Source organism: Gallus gallus, chromosome 3 (genome assembly GCF_016699485.2).
Source record: "Gallus gallus isolate bGalGal1 chromosome 3, bGalGal1.mat.broiler.GRCg7b, whole genome shotgun sequence".
Classification (NCBI taxonomy): domain Eukaryota; kingdom Metazoa; phylum Chordata; class Aves; order Galliformes; family Phasianidae; genus Gallus; species Gallus gallus.
Genome location: NC_052534.1, coordinates 21,821,363 through 21,842,351, shown reverse-complemented (window position 1 = coordinate 21,842,351; position 20,989 = coordinate 21,821,363). Strand labels below are relative to the sequence as shown.

Genomic DNA, 20,989 nt, shown 5'->3' with positions numbered 1-20,989 from the left:
AAATTGTTAATGGCACAGTGTCATAACATTTCAGGTAGCTGCAGTGCATCTGCTCATGTTTAGGTCTATTCACATTAGCAATAATACTTAGGATAAAGCTGCTTCTGTCTTTAATACAGGATCTGTTATGTCATGGGAGGTTCAATGCCTGCAACAAGCACCATTACATAACGATGCTTCATCCACACTATCTATTGGCATGCATTAGTCAACAAGGTTGAGAAGCATACAGTTGTGGGGATCAGTGTTTCTCTTTACACGCTGCATCAGAGATATGAAAATGGGTCCAAGGAGCAGGTGGCCTGATATTTCTTACGACATTTCTCCTCTTTCCCCCTAAACGGAAGAATGAGAACATCTCTGGTTCTCTTACACTAATCTGTTTTCAAAGCCTGATATAATTTGTTAGAGCAGGCTATTACAGCATTATGACAGCTCTGAACTTACAGCGTTACATCTGCAGTGATAAATGCAGGAGAGAAGAGGGACAAATTGGTGCACGTGAAGTCCTCCAGAGTAGTGCCTGTTCAAGTAAAGATTTCAGAGCAAAAGAAGAGTGCTTACACATGGTTGAGCCAGTTAAGCCTCTGTGAGCTTGTACATAATTATGTCCACAAAGCTGCTTCCTATCTTTTACATCAGCTACTTCAGTCAAGTAATTATTTTCCTTCAGATTTGTGGAAAGAGCAAGCTCGAAGTAAGGTGCTTCTATCAGAAAAGGGTAAAAGGCAGCAAGAGAGCCATTGTAATAGAAACACTGTGGGTCCCCTGGCAAGGAACAGTTCAAGAGGGCAGGGCACAGCATTTAATTTGCTTCTCAGTAGGCCACAAGCCCCCATAAAAGCAGTTATTGAATACTCGTCCCTACCCTCAGTCTTCAGTGGTGAGCTCACCAGGCCCTTCGCCTGTAGTCTGCTGTTTTTCCTTTGCTGCACTTTTCTTCTGCTGATTTTGGCACAATTTCATTAGTGCTAATGGTGATGGGAGCACAAACAAGATTATCAAACATGATATCTTGTACAAACAAGACTGCCGGCACTATGATCACTATGTTGCCAAGATCTGAGTTGTTAGGTGAAAAAGCAGTTAAAACCTTGTAATCAAGGTGTTGCTGCATAGACCCACATGGATTTAATTAAGACAGTGGAGAAAGTTACCCTCCTCCAGCTGTGTGGCTGGGGACCTCTGGCACCAGTGCAGTTAGATCTGACAAGCATCATCACTTGGCCTGCTGTATTCATACCAACTGAGGTCAGGGCTCTTTGGAGTCAATATGCCACTTACTGCTCTTTCTTTATCTATGTTACAATTAGGACAACAGCAGGGCACTATCTTCCATCCTGACTGTGGATGATAAAGCACGTTGGATGAACAACATCCAATCCCTTCACAAAAGCACGAGGACACTGTTGTGATTATAGCTATTTTAATAAGAATCATCGTTAAAACCAGCGCAACATGAAGCATGATAGGACACATTACAAAGAGCCAGAAATGAATTCTCAGTTGTAGCACAACCAATTCAACGGTCAGGTTAGACACAGGAGCCTCACTGTTTGGGTTTGTTCTGATTTACTTTAAGCCTGTAGTCTATGAAGCTGCCATGTGGTGCTGCCTTGGAGCAGTCTTTAATTTAGTGCCACAGACAGTAATTAGAAGGGCTGCTCCAAAAATAATGTCTCCTATCTTATGAAGTTGGAAGAAATGAGTATAACTGTTAGCAAAATGTATTTTGTTTTCCTCCTGATTTGCTGAAGTGAGTAAAAAATGTCTTGCTGTACTAAATTGCCTAGGTGGGTGCCATACTATACATTAGCTTGTCATCGTAATGCGTGCTTCTAAAATCAAGTAAGGGTTATTGCTATAACCTCAAGACTTTGTAGTATTTATGCAGGGGTGCAAAGCAAGGAACTTCTTATTCCTGCAGTTTTGTTCATTTAGCTACAGCACTTGCCTTTCTTTCTATACAGCTTATTTCTGACTCATCTTCTGGGCTTACAGCATACAAGATAAAAATAGGTAATTGTTCCATCTAAATTCCCATAATCCTTGTACTCATTAAACATAAAGTCATGTAACTGTTCTTAGTCAGGATTGCACTAATCAGTGCAACTGGCACTTTTGACCTTGTGATATCTATCCTTACTACGCCCAGGTCTGCTGTGCTGCCTGATGGAACAGATATCGTACCTCCTTTCACAACCGAGTGCTGGAGAGAGAAATGGGCACATCAGAAAATAAGCACTGAGAACTTTTTGCAAACTAATAGGTATTTTTTCCACATCTGTACCCTTTGGCTTGGCTGAATATTTTGGATTTATTTTCACACGGTCATTTAGAGGGCCACAAGTTAAGACCAGGGACCAAATTTCATAGATGCTTTAGGAAGACAGCATTTTAATTTGGGGGATAATTGCTATTGGCAGTAGACGTTTTTGCTGTAGGTGCTAACATTTACTCTTTGATTTATATAAGTTTCACTGGAGCCAGGAGATCACTAATGGTAAATCCATTATTAAATCAAACTTCACCGTCAAGCTGTATTTAAATGAATATTTAAGTAAGCGATGCTGTCAGGCCAATCAATTCTGTGAATGTTATAATAAAAAGCAGAAGGAATGTAAGTGTGCAGGTGATGAACCTGCAGGAATGAGAACAGAAATTTAAACAGCTCGCTTAGAGGAGTCCTCAGTCATTGCAGACTTGACAGGGCTATATAAAACTAGGGAAGACAGGCAGAAAAAGAAACAATTGGGAATTTTATTTGTTTTTAAACTACTCATTCACACAAGAGGAAAGGCTCAACTAGTGCGAAGTCAGAGCATTTAGAACTAAAGAAGCTTTCTCTGAAAACAAATGAACTTTTAAAAGAACCTGTAGGCAGCCTGCAGTACTCGTCCACCTCCTCAGGCACAAAAATGTGTCAGGGCTACAAAATAGGACACTAAGGAGGCAGACTTCAAGGGGAACAAAATAGGGATATAAATTTCAGCGGGCCAGGACATAAGCCAGCTTCTATTGGGAAAGTTGGAAAGAAATGACCTATACATAGCGAGGTTATTTGACACTTGTCCACCCCAAGGATCCTTACAGTTTGCCCTGAGGCTCTGAGATCGGCTATTCTTGGTGAGGATACTGGCTTGGACATATCTGGGGCCTGACTCACAGGCAGCTTCTATGGTCTATATTTACATAACGAAGGCAGACATTTTAACAGTTACTCCAGGTGTGAAAGTTATTGAATAGTCTGAAAAAATTAGTATTTTATTTGTTGCTATCTCTTGCAGGTCAGGGTCTTAATAAGTCCAGGGTAGAAACATTGTGTTGAAAAGTTAAGACTTAAAAAATTGGCCGTATAGTTAGTAGTAAAATAATAAGTTTTTTAGACATTCAGACTAAGAACCTATCAGGATAACATCTAGTCTAATTACCTGCATCACATAGGCCACAACCTCCCCCGGTAGTTTGGTTATACAATACCTACTTCTATCTCAGCTCCACAGCAAAGTATTTAAGATGACAGTGTTAACTTCAAGAGTGAAGGACCAAACACACACCCCTTAGGACAGTTTCTTCTGCACGGAGCTGCTGCATCTTTCATCTTTTCTACAAGACTATAGTCAGTGATGGGAACTACCCGCCGAGGGCTTGTATGTAGTATTTTACTTTCTTTGGGATAAAATAAATGGAGTAGACTTCATTATTCCCTTAAGACAGCTTTTTTTTTTTTTTTCTTTTTTTTTCTTCCCCAGACTATCTTTGTAGAATGAACTGACCGTGGAGCCCTTTTCTCAGCACAACTGAACTTGTCCAGGTACCACACGGTAACAGTAACAGGTATTAGAGGCAACCTTCAGAGACTGTTCTTTCATGTGGAGTCTTCTGTTGACTTGGGATGTACTGAGTTGTCTGCCAAGCATTGCTCTTCTCAAGGTTAAGTAACAGTTGCAACGCAAAGGTAAAACACATACAACACGTTAGTGTTACTGTAGGGCAGTGGCTGGAGAAACAAAATCCACCAGCTAAACTAAGAGACATAGTCAATAGGAAATATTCTTCCCGTTTCAAACAGAAATGGAAGAACATTTATTTGCCAGAATTTTTACAGATTTTCCCCTTCAGATTCTCAAGAGAGGTTACAAAATCTTAACTACGTTATTCTGTCACACAATAATAAGCTGAATTTACCATCTCATCAAATTTAGTATTACAATTTTGGTTAGCAAAGCAAAGCATTACTGCATTTTCCCAAAGCGATGCTGACCAGTATTACTGAGGTTGGCTTGTTATTTACTCATTGCAGGGACAGAGAGCTTTATCTCTTTTTTAACTTTCCCAGTTTCCCAAGGCAAATTTTAAGATCTGTTCATCATAACTCAAAGAGCTCCTTCCCATCTTTAACACTCATGGACCAACCTCTCTATTTGTGTCAATTTTTAACACTTCTGCAGTAATATTTACAATTAATTTTACTTTTAAAGTTATTATTAAAACTTTCCAGCCTTTATTCAGCCGTGTTAGATGTCAGCACAAGCTGCTCTTAAGTTCCCCAGGGATCGCTTTTCCAGTCTCATAGAGAAGTCTTAAGTCTTAGGTCTGACTCACTATAGAAACAGAACACCAGGAGGACAAGCAATGCAGAGCCCTTTTCCTCAGGCCCCAGAGAATCTAAGCATGTTCTGAAAAACTGAGTACCGGTGGATTCTACCTATACAAAGGTGTAAACAAAAAGTTTTTTTCTTCCATAAAAAGGGGATACAGTGATCTCAATTAAAAAAATAATAACTACCGCATATAACAAACCTGACCACCTCAGACGCCCATATTTATCCACCATCACACTCCCAGCCCTGCGAGCACCATTCTCACAGCTCTGATCATTACTCTGCCCTATTTGTAAGTGGGCAGCTCAAGTCTGGCACTCGCTCTGCGTGCCAAAGGGACTGACGACACGTGCTATCTGACAGCTGCCTGAGCTGAGAAGGATGGGAAGGAGAAGCACCTGGCACCGGAACTAATTACATCAGTTCTCTGTGCCCTGAGCTAACAAAGCCTTTGAATACATTTTGTGGTTATCTTATTTTAAAATCAGCGAGATATGTTTCTCTCTACGCAGCAGTATACATACATGACAAGACATCCACGTACCTTTATTTGCTGCTTTCGCTGAAATTAGTAATATTTAAATCAAAACCAACCAAAAGCCATGTGGCAGCCAACAGAAAAGTAAGAATACACGATGGAGTCCTGAGAGATAAAAATTTATTTAGATCTGATCAGCATGTCATGATATGGTCACAACTCATACAGCTGACACTCCCGTAGCCAAAAGGACTTTTTCCTTTTTAAAAATACATTTTTTCTTCCCAGCAGGAAAGATTTTTTTTTTTTTTTAAACAAACATTTAATATGAGGCAGGAATGAATTTACAACAATGGCTTCTCAGACCAATGACACAGCCGGTAAGCAGTGGGTCTCCCACCCGTGTCTTCATTTAGATTTCAGGTTTTTCCTCCCCAGCTCCCCCACCCCTCACAGGAAAACACCACAAAAAGAAGAGCACAAAGCCCAGAAGGGAAACGAAGAGGTAGATGGAGCTTCAGCCATCGCTGTTGGCAAGACGTCCTCCTGTGCTCTGAGGAGTTCCTTGTTGGGTCGCATTGCAGCACTGCACGCCAACAGGTAATGCTGCACGTGGCAACCGAGCGCTGTGCCAGAGCTGCAGAATGGATGGGGCTGTCCTGCTGCACATTTCTTTGCCCAGCTGAAGCTGTTTAAAACCAGCCTGTGCTGTTCAGATAATAGGTGCATCTGCCAAATGACTATGGCCTTGCTCACAAGGTCAGACTCCCATTTCTCTTAGGTAGCAGCAACCTGGGGTCAGTGGGGACCTGGGTTCTGTTCCCAGCATCCCCTGAACTCGTAGAAACTTTGAGGGGAATCATTGCTACACAGCACCCTGTGCAGAAACTGCAGGCGGAGCACCCACAGTTTCCAGCAGGTACTCGAGCAGAGGAGGGCTGCAGGAATTGCTTCCCCCAACCTGCTGCTCCACTCCTCCCCTTACACCACTGCTGCCACAGAGAGGTTCCTCTACTTGTCCTCCCCAGAGCTCCATAACCAACACTGTCACTTAACACTCAGCTGCATGGTGAACTGTTTTTTCCCCAGTATTTGTAGACTTCATGGCAAGCACAATAGAGACTGTGCATCTATTAGATACAAGCACAATAAATACAGCCCTCAAACAAAATCATCTCTGCTATTAAGGATTAGAAGCACATGAAATAACCTTGAAAAAAAAAAATCAACTTTATCTTGCCACACAAAAAAAAAGGGAAAAAGACACCTCATAGTCTCTGAAGAGAAATGCTTCTTCTGGTATCTGCCTGCAGTTCTGAAAGACATCTCGGCTGCTGGAAATACCCGATAAAAAACCCAATGAAATAATTCCAGTACAATGAATCCAACCACAACAGCCCTCTGCACAACTGCAGAGTAACTGCGCCCATTTGCCATACAGAGCACGGCGTGGCTAACACGGGGGAAGGAGAACACTGGACGCTAACATAAATGCTATCGAGAAAACTAACTTTTACCATACAAAACAAACACCGTTGTAGAGAAACTTTAAAAGGACTCACTCACTGTAAGAGGACAGTTGTTCAGTGTATCATTAAACTTCAGTATCTGATGCTTAAATCAAAGGTTTAACTTGAAAATACACAGAATCCTTTTAAATCCTTTCTGCATCCCAGGCAGAGTCCACAGCTTTTGCACAGAGAAAGTGAAATTGCTCAGAAGTGTTCATAATGCACACAGACTTTTAAAGTCAGAGAACAGTTTCAGTTTTGCTCTTCCAACTGTTCTTTAAAAAAAAAAAAAAAGAAGTGTAAAAGTTATCAAGTATGCAATTTTGCAAAATAACCATTTATTTCGTATGGCTGCGTTATTTCCAAACGATACAGTACCCGGATGTATCCTTACGCTGTGTGATTGTATCAGAGCAGCACACAGCCTCCAGCCTGCTGTCCCAGAACACACCTCCCCCAGCTCCAAGTACCTTTGGTTCCAACACTGCATGTCAAGGCAAAGCGGAGCAGCTGAATCTGTCACGCACAGTGATCGGTGTATCTGCATTCACTTATACAAACAAAGTTGACAGAGTTAACAGCACTTTATGGCAAAACACCCAAAACAATTACATCATTTACAAAGGGATGAGTAACGAGCAGTACCACGGCAGTCACTTCAATGCAGCAAGATGCATCCTGTTTTGAGACTCAGGGTGGAACAGGGAGAAGGAAGCTCATAATTTTCAGGGGAGTGAGGTTAATTGCCATCTTTCTTTTCCAAATCTGATGAGAGCAACTGAAAAAAAAAATTCCTCCTGGAAGAGTCATCACTGCTGAAACGTGTGGTAACAGAACCATACGTACAGTGTAAGAGAATCTGTAAGGAAGGTACACGCAAAGGGCACTGACATAGAAGCGCTGCTCATTTTGGAGGGGCAGATATTCTTCTTAGGATGAAATTCAGTACGAGCAGTGACGCTAAACCATCGGGACTTGCATCGTTTCCAGTGAAACTTGTTTATGAACAATTAAACAGAGAAACTTACAAATGTTGAGTGCAACCCCGACAGAGAAACGTCTTTGTTCACAACAAACTTGAACCGCTATGTTCTCACTTGTGTGTGCAACAGCTTTCAATTTATTTTTTTCATCCTGCTGTCACTTTATACATCCTTCCACATTATTTCTCCTAACACATATTTAAAATCACAGCAATTAACCGTTTTGTGATCAACTGCACGGTTCATAAACATTCGTGTCAAATGCAGGTTGAACTGTTCAGAAGAGGAAACCGTTGGCTGCAGCAGCACACTTGCCCCAGCTGTAGCTCCAGCCAATGCCAGAAGGTAGAAGGCAACTGGAACCCACGGGGATCCAATGTTTTACAGGCTTGCCTGCCAAGCTCTAGCCTTCACCACCAGTGTTTTTAGCACAGAATTTCCCACACTGTGTTTTTCCCTTAACAAAAACTTATTCAGTCATAAAGTAGCATCCAAGTTCATGCTGGGAGGGGGTACTTTGGATTTTCTTCGGTTTCATTCGACTGTCACCTACAGCAGCTCAGCTGGAGCAAGAGACAACACCACGCTCTGTTCACATGTTCCAGAGCAGGCAGGAAAGAAGCCTAAGGCCTATTTACTCAACCTATCAAAACAATAATCAGTGCCTTCAAACAGATGTCTCGCAATAGTGAGAACTATAAAGGAACTAACTGGAAATGCACAGGACCAGATAAACCAAAGGATTACCTGAAACGTTATCGTGCATTACTAACTTCTTCAAGCAGTGTGTGAACGCTCACTATGGGCTGCAATCCATTGGAAAAAGTACTGCATTGCCAAAAAAAAAAAAAAAAAGTATGCTCTTACATGGAGTTTACTGGATCTGTTACAAACAGCCTCCTGATGCAAATTACTGCTGTGCAATCTGCTTACAGAAACTTCCCTTTTTGTATCACTCCAGTCTGTCCTATCTCACGTTAAAAGAGCTGTAAGATAAGGGCATCTCTGTGACTCTGATCCACCCACTCTGTGGAGGACAGCAATAATTAGCTCACCACCTGCATTTTGCAGTTATGAGCGTCCATTTGTGCCCAGGTGCTGCAGCCTAACCACTCACACCTGATGGGGGTGGGCTGCCCCAGAACCTGCCTGGAAAAAGGCAGATTAAATACATTCATTCCATCAGCTGTGATTTAGAAAGCGTAACAGAAAAGAAGTTACACTCCCTTTTCAGAGCATACCTCTTCTCAGGTGGATTTATGTTACACCAGCATTCAGGTATGGGGCTGAATTCAGGTGGGATTTAGAGACAGCATCTTAAATAAAATATTAAGGCTCTATCTAGATAAATGCTGTCCTTTGCCTTCCCACTGCAGTGGTACATGTAAGTCCGTGAGGGACTCACAGATCAGGGGAACTTTCATGGTCTGTGGTTTCACAGCCATCCCCACAGAGCTACTTCAAGATAAAACTCATTTTAGAGGGAGAGAGAAGTGGCAAATTTGACAAAGGGCTTTTCAATTACGTTGAGGAAATCAGCCTTGCCTCATATTTTAGTATGCTCGTCCTGCTCCTCCAAAGGAACTGACTATGTTTTCTGCATGCCACCCACAGATTCAATAGCAGGAGAAGGTGGATCAGTATCACTAACTCAGAGCCAAAACCCACTGAGGGCTTACTTGGTTCTCAGTAAAATCAATGTACAAAAGGCAGCAGGCCACATCTCAAGTTCTGGCTCTCCTGCTCGTATTTAGAGAGATTAATTTTATTTTAGGAACAGCTCTCTCAAATCTGTGTATAATCACACAAAGGCAATGCCAACTAGACCAGCCAGGGTCAGGACACACACCGCAGACTCCCTTTCAAAAGTATCTCGTATTATACATCTGAAAATGGAGCTGAACTTTGGTTCTGCTTTGCCTTTAAAATGAACTCATTCTTCCATTATGATTTTTAGCATGCTGGTGAGCTAATTAATACTGCCCTCCATATAATCACTCAGATGATTTACCATTGCTTTTTCTTCTCTTTTGCAGTGATATCCTCATATAGATTCATGGTAGCACTTACACCTACTTTTTTTTTTTAGTATTTTTTTTTTAAGAAACTAGTTTTCCTCTGTTATTTCTTAGCAAAACATTAAGATGGTTGGCATTGAATCATTTAAACTCTCCCACAAGTACATTTAGTGCTGTTGCAACTAGCAGGGGAGAAAAAGGCCTCTATAAACCACTCAAAGGTCACCTCGGTTGGACTGCAGTATACAAAGTACAAAGGTGGCTAAAAATCACCAGCAGCACCAGCAGGCCTTCAGAAACAGCTGGCATTGCTCTGGCAATTGGTCAACGCATGGCAGATAAAGCTTTCCCCTACTCCCTATGTCTTTCTTTCACTGTATTTTTGCCTTTAAAAGTGCATGTAGAAAAGTGACAATGATCAACTAGATGTATTCTGAACAAAGGGAGAAAAACAGATCAAGTGACTAGTATTTTCCAAGTTTCCTCATAGTATGAGCTACAGGTAGCACACAGAATTCGGTTAGCTGATGGTAAGACCACAGCAGGGATGGGCTGGTTCATCAAATATGGATAACTTCTAATCACACTGTGATGAGGCAATGCTTTTTTAAGGACCGATTCCTCACAAAACACACCCGAACAGGACCCTGATGGGGTCTGGGTTTGAGATCAATGTGTTTGAGACGACAACTGCTGACTGGGCAGTGGCAAAGATGGCGCCATCAGCTCCGCTGAGATCTCTGGCTCCAGCACGATGAGCTGCAATAAAGCACACGTTTGTGCAAACGAGGAATCTCTACCACACCAATGCTGCACAGACTACCGAAGAGACAAGTTGCTGAGTTTTCTGAGCTCTAACTACGACGCCGAGAAATACTTATGGTGACAGTTTTCTTGATGCAGACATTCTTCTACGGTGGTTGTACGATTGCACCTTTTGTCCAAATGCTGAATTTGCTTAAGTGTGGGTGACAGAATACACTTTTTAAAAATACAGACAATTCTTAAAATAATACATCGTCAGGTCACTACGTTACTGATCTCCTCTTTCAGTGGAGTTTAAAATTTCCCCAAAGAGAGGTAAGAGTCCGTCCAGTATTCTCCTGTACTCTTGTATACTCACATTTGCACGTACAACATGGTACTCATTTGCAAGAGCCTCGATTCTCACTGTGTCCTCAGGTCCCATTCCACTTTTAAAATAGGCAATGATAAAAATACTGTAAGATGCAGTACCACATACCGCCTGACAAAAATGCAAGTGATTGTATGCCGACCAGCCACAGATTGCTGAGGGTCATCTCCCGAGAAACAGCTTTCGTTTGGCCCTGCAGTGGAGGAAAAGCTCCTGAAAATGAAAAACAAGCAAAAACGCATTTAATGCACCTGCAGCAGGAATACAGGCTGAGTGCATTACTCCTGACTATTGCTGCCTGCCCCAGCAGCAGTGCACACAATTAATTGGTTTATTTTGTATAGTGCTGGCAAAGTGATCAAACTGACCAGGTTCTCTGTAAAGCTTTACAACTGTTTGGTAATAATTTTGTATACTGTGCAGCACACATATACTCTCAAGTTCTCTCTTGACTATGAACATCTATACACACACACAACTGTATAGTTTTTCTGGCACTTATTTGCATGTGTTGTTTGAACATTCATTAGCCAGTCAGGCATAAAGTATAACCAAGGACTCTGATTTGCTACTCTGTTTTCTAGAAGGAATTTTTGAAATACCTATTTGAATTGAGAAGCATTGGCAGGAGATACATTTGGTGATTAAAAAATAAGTCAATTCTCCCCCATTCTGACTTTTTCTGACTTAAAGCAGTAAATTTTGACTGAATACTTTGGAGCTTTATGATCATGAACGAGTTGTTTGCATGTATTTATTTCATAATATTACATAACCTGTGATATATGTTAGCAAGATGTACAAAGCCTGGGCGATATGATCCGCTTTTTTGTTGTTAATTCTGAAGAGTAGATACAAAAACTAACTACACCAGATGAAGATGTTCTTGCTACAACATTATAGAGTCACAGCTACTCATAGAAGAACAAAGGTGTAAGATTCAAAGAGCAGATATTAGCAGCATCAATTTTGAATCTTAGATAGAATCCACCCAATTTGGGCAATTAGATACTCTCAGCAACTCATCTCCGTGCTTCGCATCTGCAGTTACTGGAGGAACTGCAATTGAGTGCTTAAGACAAACCTTTCTGTATGAATGGTCTTACATTAAAAATCTTGATGAGTCCCTTGTCTTCTCACTGAGGCATATTTTCACACGTGAGCAGATCTGTCACTCCATTTACTTACCTCCTAGTAATTTTCACTGCTCACCTCCTATCTGTCCACTCTGTGCTACATTTGTTATTCCGTGGCCCATTTGTCTTTCTGTACCAACGCTGACGGCTAGTTTAACTAACTCTCCTTATCCTGTGGAACTGATAGCAACTGCCTCTTCCCCTACCTCCTCTCCCAAGCCAACTCATTTTGTTACAAAGAAAGTCATCCTTGATGCTGCTAGACAAGCCAAGCCAAGCACTTTTACTTGTCCTTCAGAGGAACAACTCCTCCTTACCCTTCATCACCTTCACACCTATTACCTGCCCCTGTTCCCAGTTCAATTCCTATTTCTCAAGCCAGAATGACAGATCTGGATGTGGTTGGTGACCCTGCACATAGCAGGAGGGTTGAAACTCAATGATCACTGTGGTCCTTTTCAACTGAAGCCATTCTATGTTTCTATATGTATGCAGAATTTCCAGATTAAGTTTCAGATTTGGTACAGTGGAAAAAGCATTTTTGCAGCCCTACTGAAAATACTCTCCTGTTTCCCTGTAGGATGACACTGCTTACTTTTTTTAGTTGCATCACACAAGTTGGCTTAAGATCAGAGTGTGAATGAGGAGCATGATGTCTTCAACTATTCATTTCCAATTGATAAGCTCCAAGTTTACATTGTTGGGTTTTTATTTGTTTTAATTAGTCTCCAAGTGCTAAATGTAATCCCATTTGTGTTACTGCAGTGTTCAGTTATCCCGCTCAAGACTTCAGAGCAATCACGTGCTTGCCAATACAAGCTTTCCATTAGCTGCTAAGAATCTGTAAACAGCTTTAACTTCATAAATGAAAGGTGGAAAATGTACCACATGAACAAACGTGACAGTTTCATATTCAAACTTTTCAGGGCTTTTTTTTTTTAAGTCATCAAATGTTACAGATTTTCCCTAGGTCTACTGAAGTCCTTAATACTTGGGAATACTAAAAAAAAAAAAACAACCAAACAACAAAAAACAACTGTTTTAGGCTTAGATTTTTCTTCTTTCCAATAAAAAATACTTCAAAAGAGAGGATGTACAGTACAGACAGTACTGCTGACAATAGCAGTGACAAGCTTTTGACATTTCAAGTAGAATTAAACATTACTCCAGCTTAAAACTAACAGTGCTCTGACTTCAGCGTGTCAGTAAAAGGCTGACCCCTGGGGAACTGTTGGGATCCCCTTCATGGGACCTCCCTGGGGTTTTCTGCAAACTGCAACAGCTCCTTTTCAGTAAACCACGGCAACAAAAGAGAATGCAACCAAGTTCTCAACTGACATAAGTGGTAGTAACTTTTAAGTTATGGTAATTTATGCCTAATAAGGTTCTACATCATATCATTTACATTTATGATGTCTTAATTAATTCCTGCTTATTACACTGCTGAATTATAGCCAATTATCCTATTTTTGAAGGAGTAAGTCTGATTATACTCATTACGCTTTTTGAAATTCTGGTCTAGTCAGATTTTTAGGTACAATCATTTTATTTGAGTGGTATTCGTGAAATAATGTCTCAACAACATGAATTCCTGACATCCTACTGACTACACCTCTAAGCAAATTCACAAAGTTATTTGTCTAATATGAGCATTTCGATGCGATGTATACAGTAGGGTCTGACTTTGCCATCCCTGATGGCTGAGGGGCAGCAGTACTTCATACAGCACAGTACAACTCTGGTTGTTAGGGAATGCAAACTTTCTAAGTACTAACATTGGTAAAATTAAGCATTCAAAATGGAATCAGAACGGTTCTTGCGATAAATCATCTAATAAAAGTAGCATCTTTGTTTCAGCAGTCACTCTGAAGTACTAAACTCAGTTGATCCAATCGACTTTCTTTTCCTCAGCAGTTGTGGTAATCACTAAGAGATTTGTTTTTTCTTCAAACAGAGGTTACAATATTTCATTTGGAGTCTCCCTGCTCAGTCAATATTTGATAAACTTCCTTTCCTTTATGTCTACACAAAACCATTTTTCCCTCTCTGTTTTTTCTTTTTCATTTTTACACGTTAATTCCTCTGGTGTGTACTCTGAAAACACACACACCCATTAACTGGATGGAAAAAAAGAGGCTTCAGGAAACAGTTCTCCAGCTCAAGTACTTACCTGATGTTTTAAATCACATTATTTGCCATTATCCCTTCAGTAATGTTATTAATGCCTAAATTTATTTAGATCTCTCAACATCCAAAGTATGTTACAATAGAAGTGACTCAGCGCACCTCACAGCAAGGAGACGGGCAGGCACAGCACAGGGCTGGCACACAGACTCCAGAGACCTCGTGCTACATAATTCATACAGACCCTTCCAATAACATCCTTCTGTTTTGCCTAACAGGAAACAGAAGACAACGAGGAATTTGCATTACACTTACAGACTGCTTAGACCAGTTTTCTCTAACAGCATGAGTGTCAGAGGAAGGTGCTAAACAGCAACACAAAGATAAAATAAAACTTGCCTCACATAAGAGTCTTATTTAATCCCTTTTAGTCAAGAATTTGCTGATTATTTAAACTCTGAATATTCCCCTCCAAACATGAACTCTGAATTCTTTTATTGCACATGTGAGTGTTCACTGCCTCTCTGAATCTTGCTAAAACGTTCCCCTCAATGAGAGCCTCTGGCAGCAAGTTTCACAGCTGAGCTGCTGGGGAAAGAAAGGGATTTCCTTAGCTCTACTTTTCATGTCTCAGTCTCCAAACATCACCTGATTCTCATCTTAGCCAGGCAAACGTCTCCTACTTCTTAGCATACATTCTTAAGCCATGTAATAATGTCAGTAACTATGTGTATTGTCTTCATGGACAAAAAAAAAGTATACACATTCTTAAGTCATCCTGAGATCCTTGTAAGAAAAGACATAATGAAAGCCTAATTCTCTTAGCTAGATACTTTCCTACCTGTTTCATAGAAATGGGTCAAGAGATCCTCCTTTTCAATGAATCGTTGATACAGCCATTGTGAGAGAGCTTCGGGCTCTGCAGGTACATCTTTAATTGGAAAAATCCTGCCAAAGAAGAAAAACACAATTCATTCTTTCGTTTTGCGCAGACCACATAATTATTCGGGATGAAGAAAAGGAATGGTCCAGGCTACCAGCCAGATGCTCACAGGAGACATCTGTATTTCAAGCTTGTATCAAATACAATCATGCAGCATTTGATAGAAGCTATTCTATACTAGGTCTGTTTAGGAAAATTCGATGTCCAGGACAGAATTCACTGAGATGCGTACAGAGAGAAACTCCCAGCAACCCACTGTACCTCAGCCAACTTTTTTCAAAATACAATTTCAAGTCCTACAATTGTGAAACCACTACAGCAGACTCCAAGTGCCCTTTGGTATATATAGAAGACGCATTGTATCTGCTGTGTTCCACTGGGAGGCCGCTGAAGAATACATGTGTGCATCAGGCTAGCCTGAAAAAAAACCAGGCTCAGAAACATAAGACCTTTACACAGGCTTTCTCTTCCCAAGAGAACTCCCAGTTAGCCTGTCATCTATGCTACATTTTACTTCCATTAGTAGATTTTCCCTTCTTTTTTAAAACATGGTCTCGTATACTGAAAAGAATTGCTGATAATCATATGGGAAGTGTCTGGACAGATCAGGGAACAGCAGACACAGAAATAACGGATATTTCTGAAGAATGCATTTCTTATTTTTACAGTTTTCAACATTCCTGCTTGACTTGTTGCTGAGTCATTTGTACCTCCTCCTGTCATTAACTTTTTTGCATGAAAAAATAAGCTGCAATGGAAGAGACAAGCAGCAAAACATGGATCTGATCAATGAAAAAGAATAATGATGCTGTGGCATACAAAGAAAACTTCAATATAAGGAGTTGAACGCTTATTTACCCACTGTGGCACCAGTGTTAACTCAGATAGCTCTGTAGCCTTTGTATCAAGTCTGCCTACAGTGTTCTCAAAGAGTTCTCTGTGCCAGACGTCTTTGGCTCAAGAAGGATTGGGAGGTAGTTGGTGGTCCAGTAAATAGCTCAAGCTCTTAAGTGTGTACATTAAGAAAAAGACAGGTAAAGAATCATCTTACCTTGAAGCTCAGGTGTTACACAGCACTTCAAAATTAAACCACAAAAAGGCAAGTAAAAAACATCCCCATGGAGAAGGGACTATCTTTGTTAAGGGCTTAACGTTAAGACAGACGGCCTCCCTGTCCCCAAGTACTACTGTACTGCTAGGCTCTATTTTTAATCTCTCCTTCCTATCTTGTGTGAAGAGATAAAAGGCCTCAGCAACTGAATATTGCATTTCACAGTGTATTTTTGAAGGACAGATGCTTGCTTACACACGTTTGAAGATAGTTAAGAACTAACAGAATGCTCATGTGGGCTCAGGACAGAAGTCTAGGATTACCTGGCCTCACAAGCATTTTCCAACTCCATAACCTGATTAAGCCTGATATTTTTCCAAAAATATACTCATTGGTCTGAAAACACTATCACAACAGCTAACCAAATGCACGTTGGATACTATTTATCAGCTGGCACCTTCATGGAGTAGCAAAGTAGTGTAGATGATGAGAGAGTAATGGAGCGCAGTATACCAGCCTGCTGCTGGAATCCATCCAGGTGCTCCTATGAGTCCACACAGTACTGAGATACTTCAACCTCTGAATACAAACTCAAACTTTTAAGAAGGTTACACCCATTTTGAATGAATATTAACACAGCATAGAAAACAACTAGTTTCCCAATTATGCTACACTGGCTGTTATGATTTATCAGTGATAACTCTTTGTGTATTTTGAAGTATTTTCAAACACAGTTTTAGGTTACCTAGGTTTATTTACTGATTTTCACAAGCACAGCATTCTTGTTAATGACAGAACTTAATTGGAGATTAAATGTCTAAATCCTCAAACTCTGGAAACTGAACACACTGCCATGTTCCCTGTTCCTCAGACAGCCCCTTTAGGATCATGTTTTAAAAGGAGTTCAGATCCAGGAAAGCCAACTGAGAAGGTCCAACATTATGAAACTCTACACAGATGATCCAAAACCAAAGGATGGAAGTGTTGCTGACTGCAGCAGATTCATCACCAGCCACTAGCTGCAGATCTGCCAGCTCCAGCCTGCAAAGACACTCTCGTGTCTCTCGTTCCTTCATCTGTTAAATGTGAGCCGAAGAAAGTACTGCAGTTGTACCTCATGCTGTGAGCCTAGAGATCATCCCCTCACCTCAATCACACTTTTATTCCATAAAGTTTTTAGAACACATCTCAGATTGAATACGGAAAAACGTTTACTTTACCATTTTTCTCTGAGCTTCAGCCACTTTTTTCCATCTGCAAAACCTTAAGGAAATCCCGTGATCACAAAGCCAACCAGATACGTAACGAGAGCAGAAAAAAATCCTCTTTCAGAGCATCAGATAAGCAACAAATGGTTTCAAGTACTGATACAGCATAAATATCTGAACAAATTAATTTCTTTAGGTAGCAGCCAAAGCACTGAACCAGCAGCCTCAGCACCTGCTACCTATGTCCTACGAGACAATGTCTGAGCTCACGTCCCACACCGCACTGGTCTCTCTGCAGGGATTCCCCTGGCTCTCCGCACCCTGGGCCCAGCTGGCTGCACCAAGACTGACAGAGCTGAGGGGATTCTGTAAAGGACTTTCCAAGTGAATGTTTCTTCCGGTTCCAAAACACACAACAGCTAATTAGTCTCATCTTGTTAGCATTACAGTGATAAACAATCTATGCTCTTCTTGCCTAGAGTCCTGTTCTCCCTGTGGCATCGTGCATGCACACAGACAAGCCTACCACAACTGTTTCTCCACCAGTTGAAAAAAAAAACATAGGACCACTACCATTTATATCACATTTCTCAAAGACGAAATTTACTCTTCAACATTTTGCTGTTAGTTATGCCAAGATTAGAAAAGCTGGACCAAAAGTTAAAAGAATGGCTCACAGGGAAGATGGTGCCATCTACTTCTGAAGAGACGTCACACAGAAATCATTTTCTACTGCCTTGGGCTTTAGTTTCCTCAGGGAAACTTGCACTGTGAGTGCCCGTCCCTTCTGAATGCTGCACCTCAAACTCAGGATGAAGTGTGTGGTATGCATGAAGGAACTAAAGCTCTTAACTCTTGTTAGATTCTTCCCTACCCTTGGACACAGACAAACAGGATATATAAGTGCAGTTACCTTCATTGGTGTAATTTGCATTCTTGTGTTCCCAGCACCAAAAATTGCTTGCCCTCATCCAACAGGGATGCAGTTGGCAGCTGTCCCGCGTTCTGAACAGTACATTCCCTTCAGGAGGGCCTCCTCCACCCAAAGCAGCAGCCTGCCAGCCGTGCTCTCACCTGTGACAGTGCTGCTCAGCGCCTGCAGTCACACCAAGCACCCAACCAGATGGCAAGGGGTTTGCTTTCCATCACAGAGGAAAGAGCAAAACAAAGAGAAAGCAGAAGTCCACCTGGTACTGATAGATTTATCATTAACGTCAGCAACATCTGCACGTACCAATAAATACATTAAGATTACAAACCAACTAAAACAATTACTGTGATATTTTGACACACAGAGAGGTGGAAGAGCCAAAGGAGCTTCATGGAAAAAAACAACTAGCTGAAACACCTGCAAAAATACACTGCAGAAAGAAAAGAACAGGAAGACACAACAAGGATAATTACCTCAGCCTCTACAAATGCAGACCAATTTAATGACACATTTCAAGATAACGTATGCTTCTTCTCAAAAGCCAACAAATAAAGTTCGTAGATACCACCTTTAAGTACTAATTGCCTTTCATCATCTGTCCTATCTTGAATTAAATTTACTACCCCCCTACTCTTTCTAAACTTTACTTGCTGTTTCAATGGCTCTTCAAATGAACTCAGTGTGATGGAGGTCACTGATATGTCTCAGGCACCTCCACAAATAAGTCACTTGCGTAAAAAAAAAGCAGATTAAAATCTACTGCAGAACTGGATGCCCTTCACAGACGTTTCTGCAGAACTCATTCAGCAATCACAATATATTCCATTTTATTTATAGCTAAGAGTCTAAGCTTATTTTAATAAATCCGTATTCACGTAGACACAGAAAAAGAACTTCCTCAGTAGTTGAAAGCTTGTTTCAACAGCAGCACAGTACAAAAGTTGGTATGATAAGGAGAGGTGACACAGTTCTTATCTGCATTATGGCACCAGGACAGCTGAGCTGGCTCAAAATTAAGTGGTGCCTTCGTGCAGTGTGAATGCAGCCACCTGCTCTGCTGGGGTGAGGGCTGTGGCTGGCTCTGCCTTCGGGCTCTGCACCACCCTCACCGGAGCACTGGGCAAACAGGGATATGATCATATGAGGTGGGGAAGCTAATGCAAAATGAGCCCTAAGCCGTTCTTTGCCAATTTGCTCCTTCCAGCACACAACCCTTTCTCTGGTGCTTAGTGCCCTAACAGCTGGACTCCCTGATTTCCTCCAAACTCCAGCAATGTTTGACTTGGAAAAAGTTAATGAAATAGTCTCCTTGATTCTTACATTTCTGAAAGCAATGGCCATTTTTCAGCACTTTCTTGTGAGTTTTGAGGAGAGTCTGTCATGGTCAAATTTAATTGAGAGGGTAAATTCTCACACCTCTGTGTTTTGAAGAATCATGTCTGGTGGTTGCCTGTTGTCTTCTTTTCTTTTAAGGAAAGTTTCTTTTGAGGAAAAGTGAGCCTACAGCTTAGCCTAATGATGAGCTTTTGAAAAACAAGTAACTTGTATAGGAAATTGGTGAAAAGCAAGCTTTAATTCATCTACCAAAATTCAAGCTGTCAACCAAAAATGACCACAGGATTAAAACAAACTTTCTCTGCCATTTCCATCAGTTAGAAAAGCATCTAAAAGTGAAAAAGGAGGCTGATCACTGTGTCCTCTACACTCCTGCTGCTGCTCCCTAGGTAGGATGAAAGAGAAACAGACCTGTATAAAAAGGCTACAAGAAAAACACCACATCCGAAAGACATTGAGGTATAGACTGTTTGTGACCAAGAGGAAGAGCAGACAGCACCACGTGAATGGATGTACCAGAGGCAGCTCTGCAGCAAGCTCTTCCTCTGCTTCTAATGAGCAGCACAGAAAGTGATGTTAGCAGCAGTAGGAAAGCAAAATCATTTTAACTGTCACACAGTCTTTGGTGGTGGGGCGTTGTTTTGTTGTTGTTGCTTTCCCCAGAACAACTTCTGATTAAGATCTGACACAGCAATGTGATCACACCATCACCACATTTGCACGTGTGAGGACATGACCTAGGATGCTCCAGAGAGTTGTGAGAGAGCTCATGTTGATAACTTCAAAAATAAGCTCTAGTAAATTGGCGTCAGTGCACTGAGCCTCAATTATCTGCCTGCCAATGCTGGGGAAGGTTTGGTCAAGTGACAGCAGAGCTGTACTGTTTTCTTTCCTTCCAGAAACCCTCTGGGAGAGTAACTTTTGTTTCTCACTCTTTCCTATCCAACACCCCATTTCCCAAGCACATTGCAGGTTCTCAGTGTTGCCAACAACTTTGTTCAAATTAAGTGATTAAAAGACTGAAGGCATCCATACCACCACCGTGTGCTGCTAGAAAAGAAGAAAAAAAGGACAAGAGGAGAAAAGGAAAAAAGGAAAAAGAAAAGAAATGATCACTTGCTGATATGTCCTGAATGGACAATGAATGAAAAGCAATAGAAAAAGATGATGCAGCACGAGTGAACTCACCTACACCCATCACTCAGTTGCTCTCTGCTGATTCTGTCATCAATAAATATATCCTTTACATATAACAGACTTTTAAAGTTGCATGAAAATATCTAAAAATAAGTTTGATTATCATACTGGAGGTGAAAATTCATTCTAGACTACAGCTCTAGTCCTGGATACATTAAAAGTTCTTAGTAGATCAGAGATGAATCATATGGTAAGCCTAAAAAATGGATAAAAATGGTGCGACACTTTTCTAGTATAGAATTATTCTGAGTAGTCAAAGACAATCAAAGAGAAGAGCTGCAGAAGGACCTGACAATGGCTGCAGATGAAATAAAACATAAGAAATAAAATGGCAT

At 41.0% G+C, this 20,989-nt stretch overlaps 1 protein-coding gene and 1 long non-coding RNA gene across 18 annotated transcripts in view; one reads left to right on the top strand and one right to left on the bottom strand.

Moving 5' to 3' along the window:
- The window catches only part of LOC107052945, a 47,827-nt gene extending 39,978 nt beyond the window's left edge, over positions 1–7,849 (top strand). For 8 of the 12 annotated variants that reach the window (XR_003074651.3, XR_006938988.1, XR_003074652.3 and 5 more), the window contains 2 exons: positions 2,156–2,269; positions 3,753–7,849. This is a non-coding gene — a long non-coding RNA (uncharacterized LOC107052945). The remainder of the gene's footprint in view (positions 1–2,155; positions 2,270–3,752) is intronic. The other 4 variants (XR_005858106.2, XR_006938987.1, XR_003074650.3 and 1 more) reach the window with 1 other exon arrangement.
- Positions 5,246–20,989, bottom strand: part of LPGAT1 (lysophosphatidylglycerol acyltransferase 1) — a 59,683-nt gene continuing 43,939 nt past the window's right edge. For 5 of the 6 annotated variants that reach the window (XM_040697055.2, XM_040697054.2, XM_046938790.1 and 2 more), the window contains 2 exons: positions 14,831–14,937; positions 5,246–10,942 (listed from right to left, as the gene is read on the bottom strand). In XM_040697055.2, the coding sequence (XP_040552989.1) occupies positions 10,791–10,942; positions 14,831–14,937 (259 nt within the window). In that variant the 3' untranslated portion in view covers positions 5,246–10,790. The remainder of the gene's footprint in view (positions 10,943–14,830; positions 14,938–20,989) is intronic. The other variant, NM_001031049.2, reaches the window with a different exon arrangement.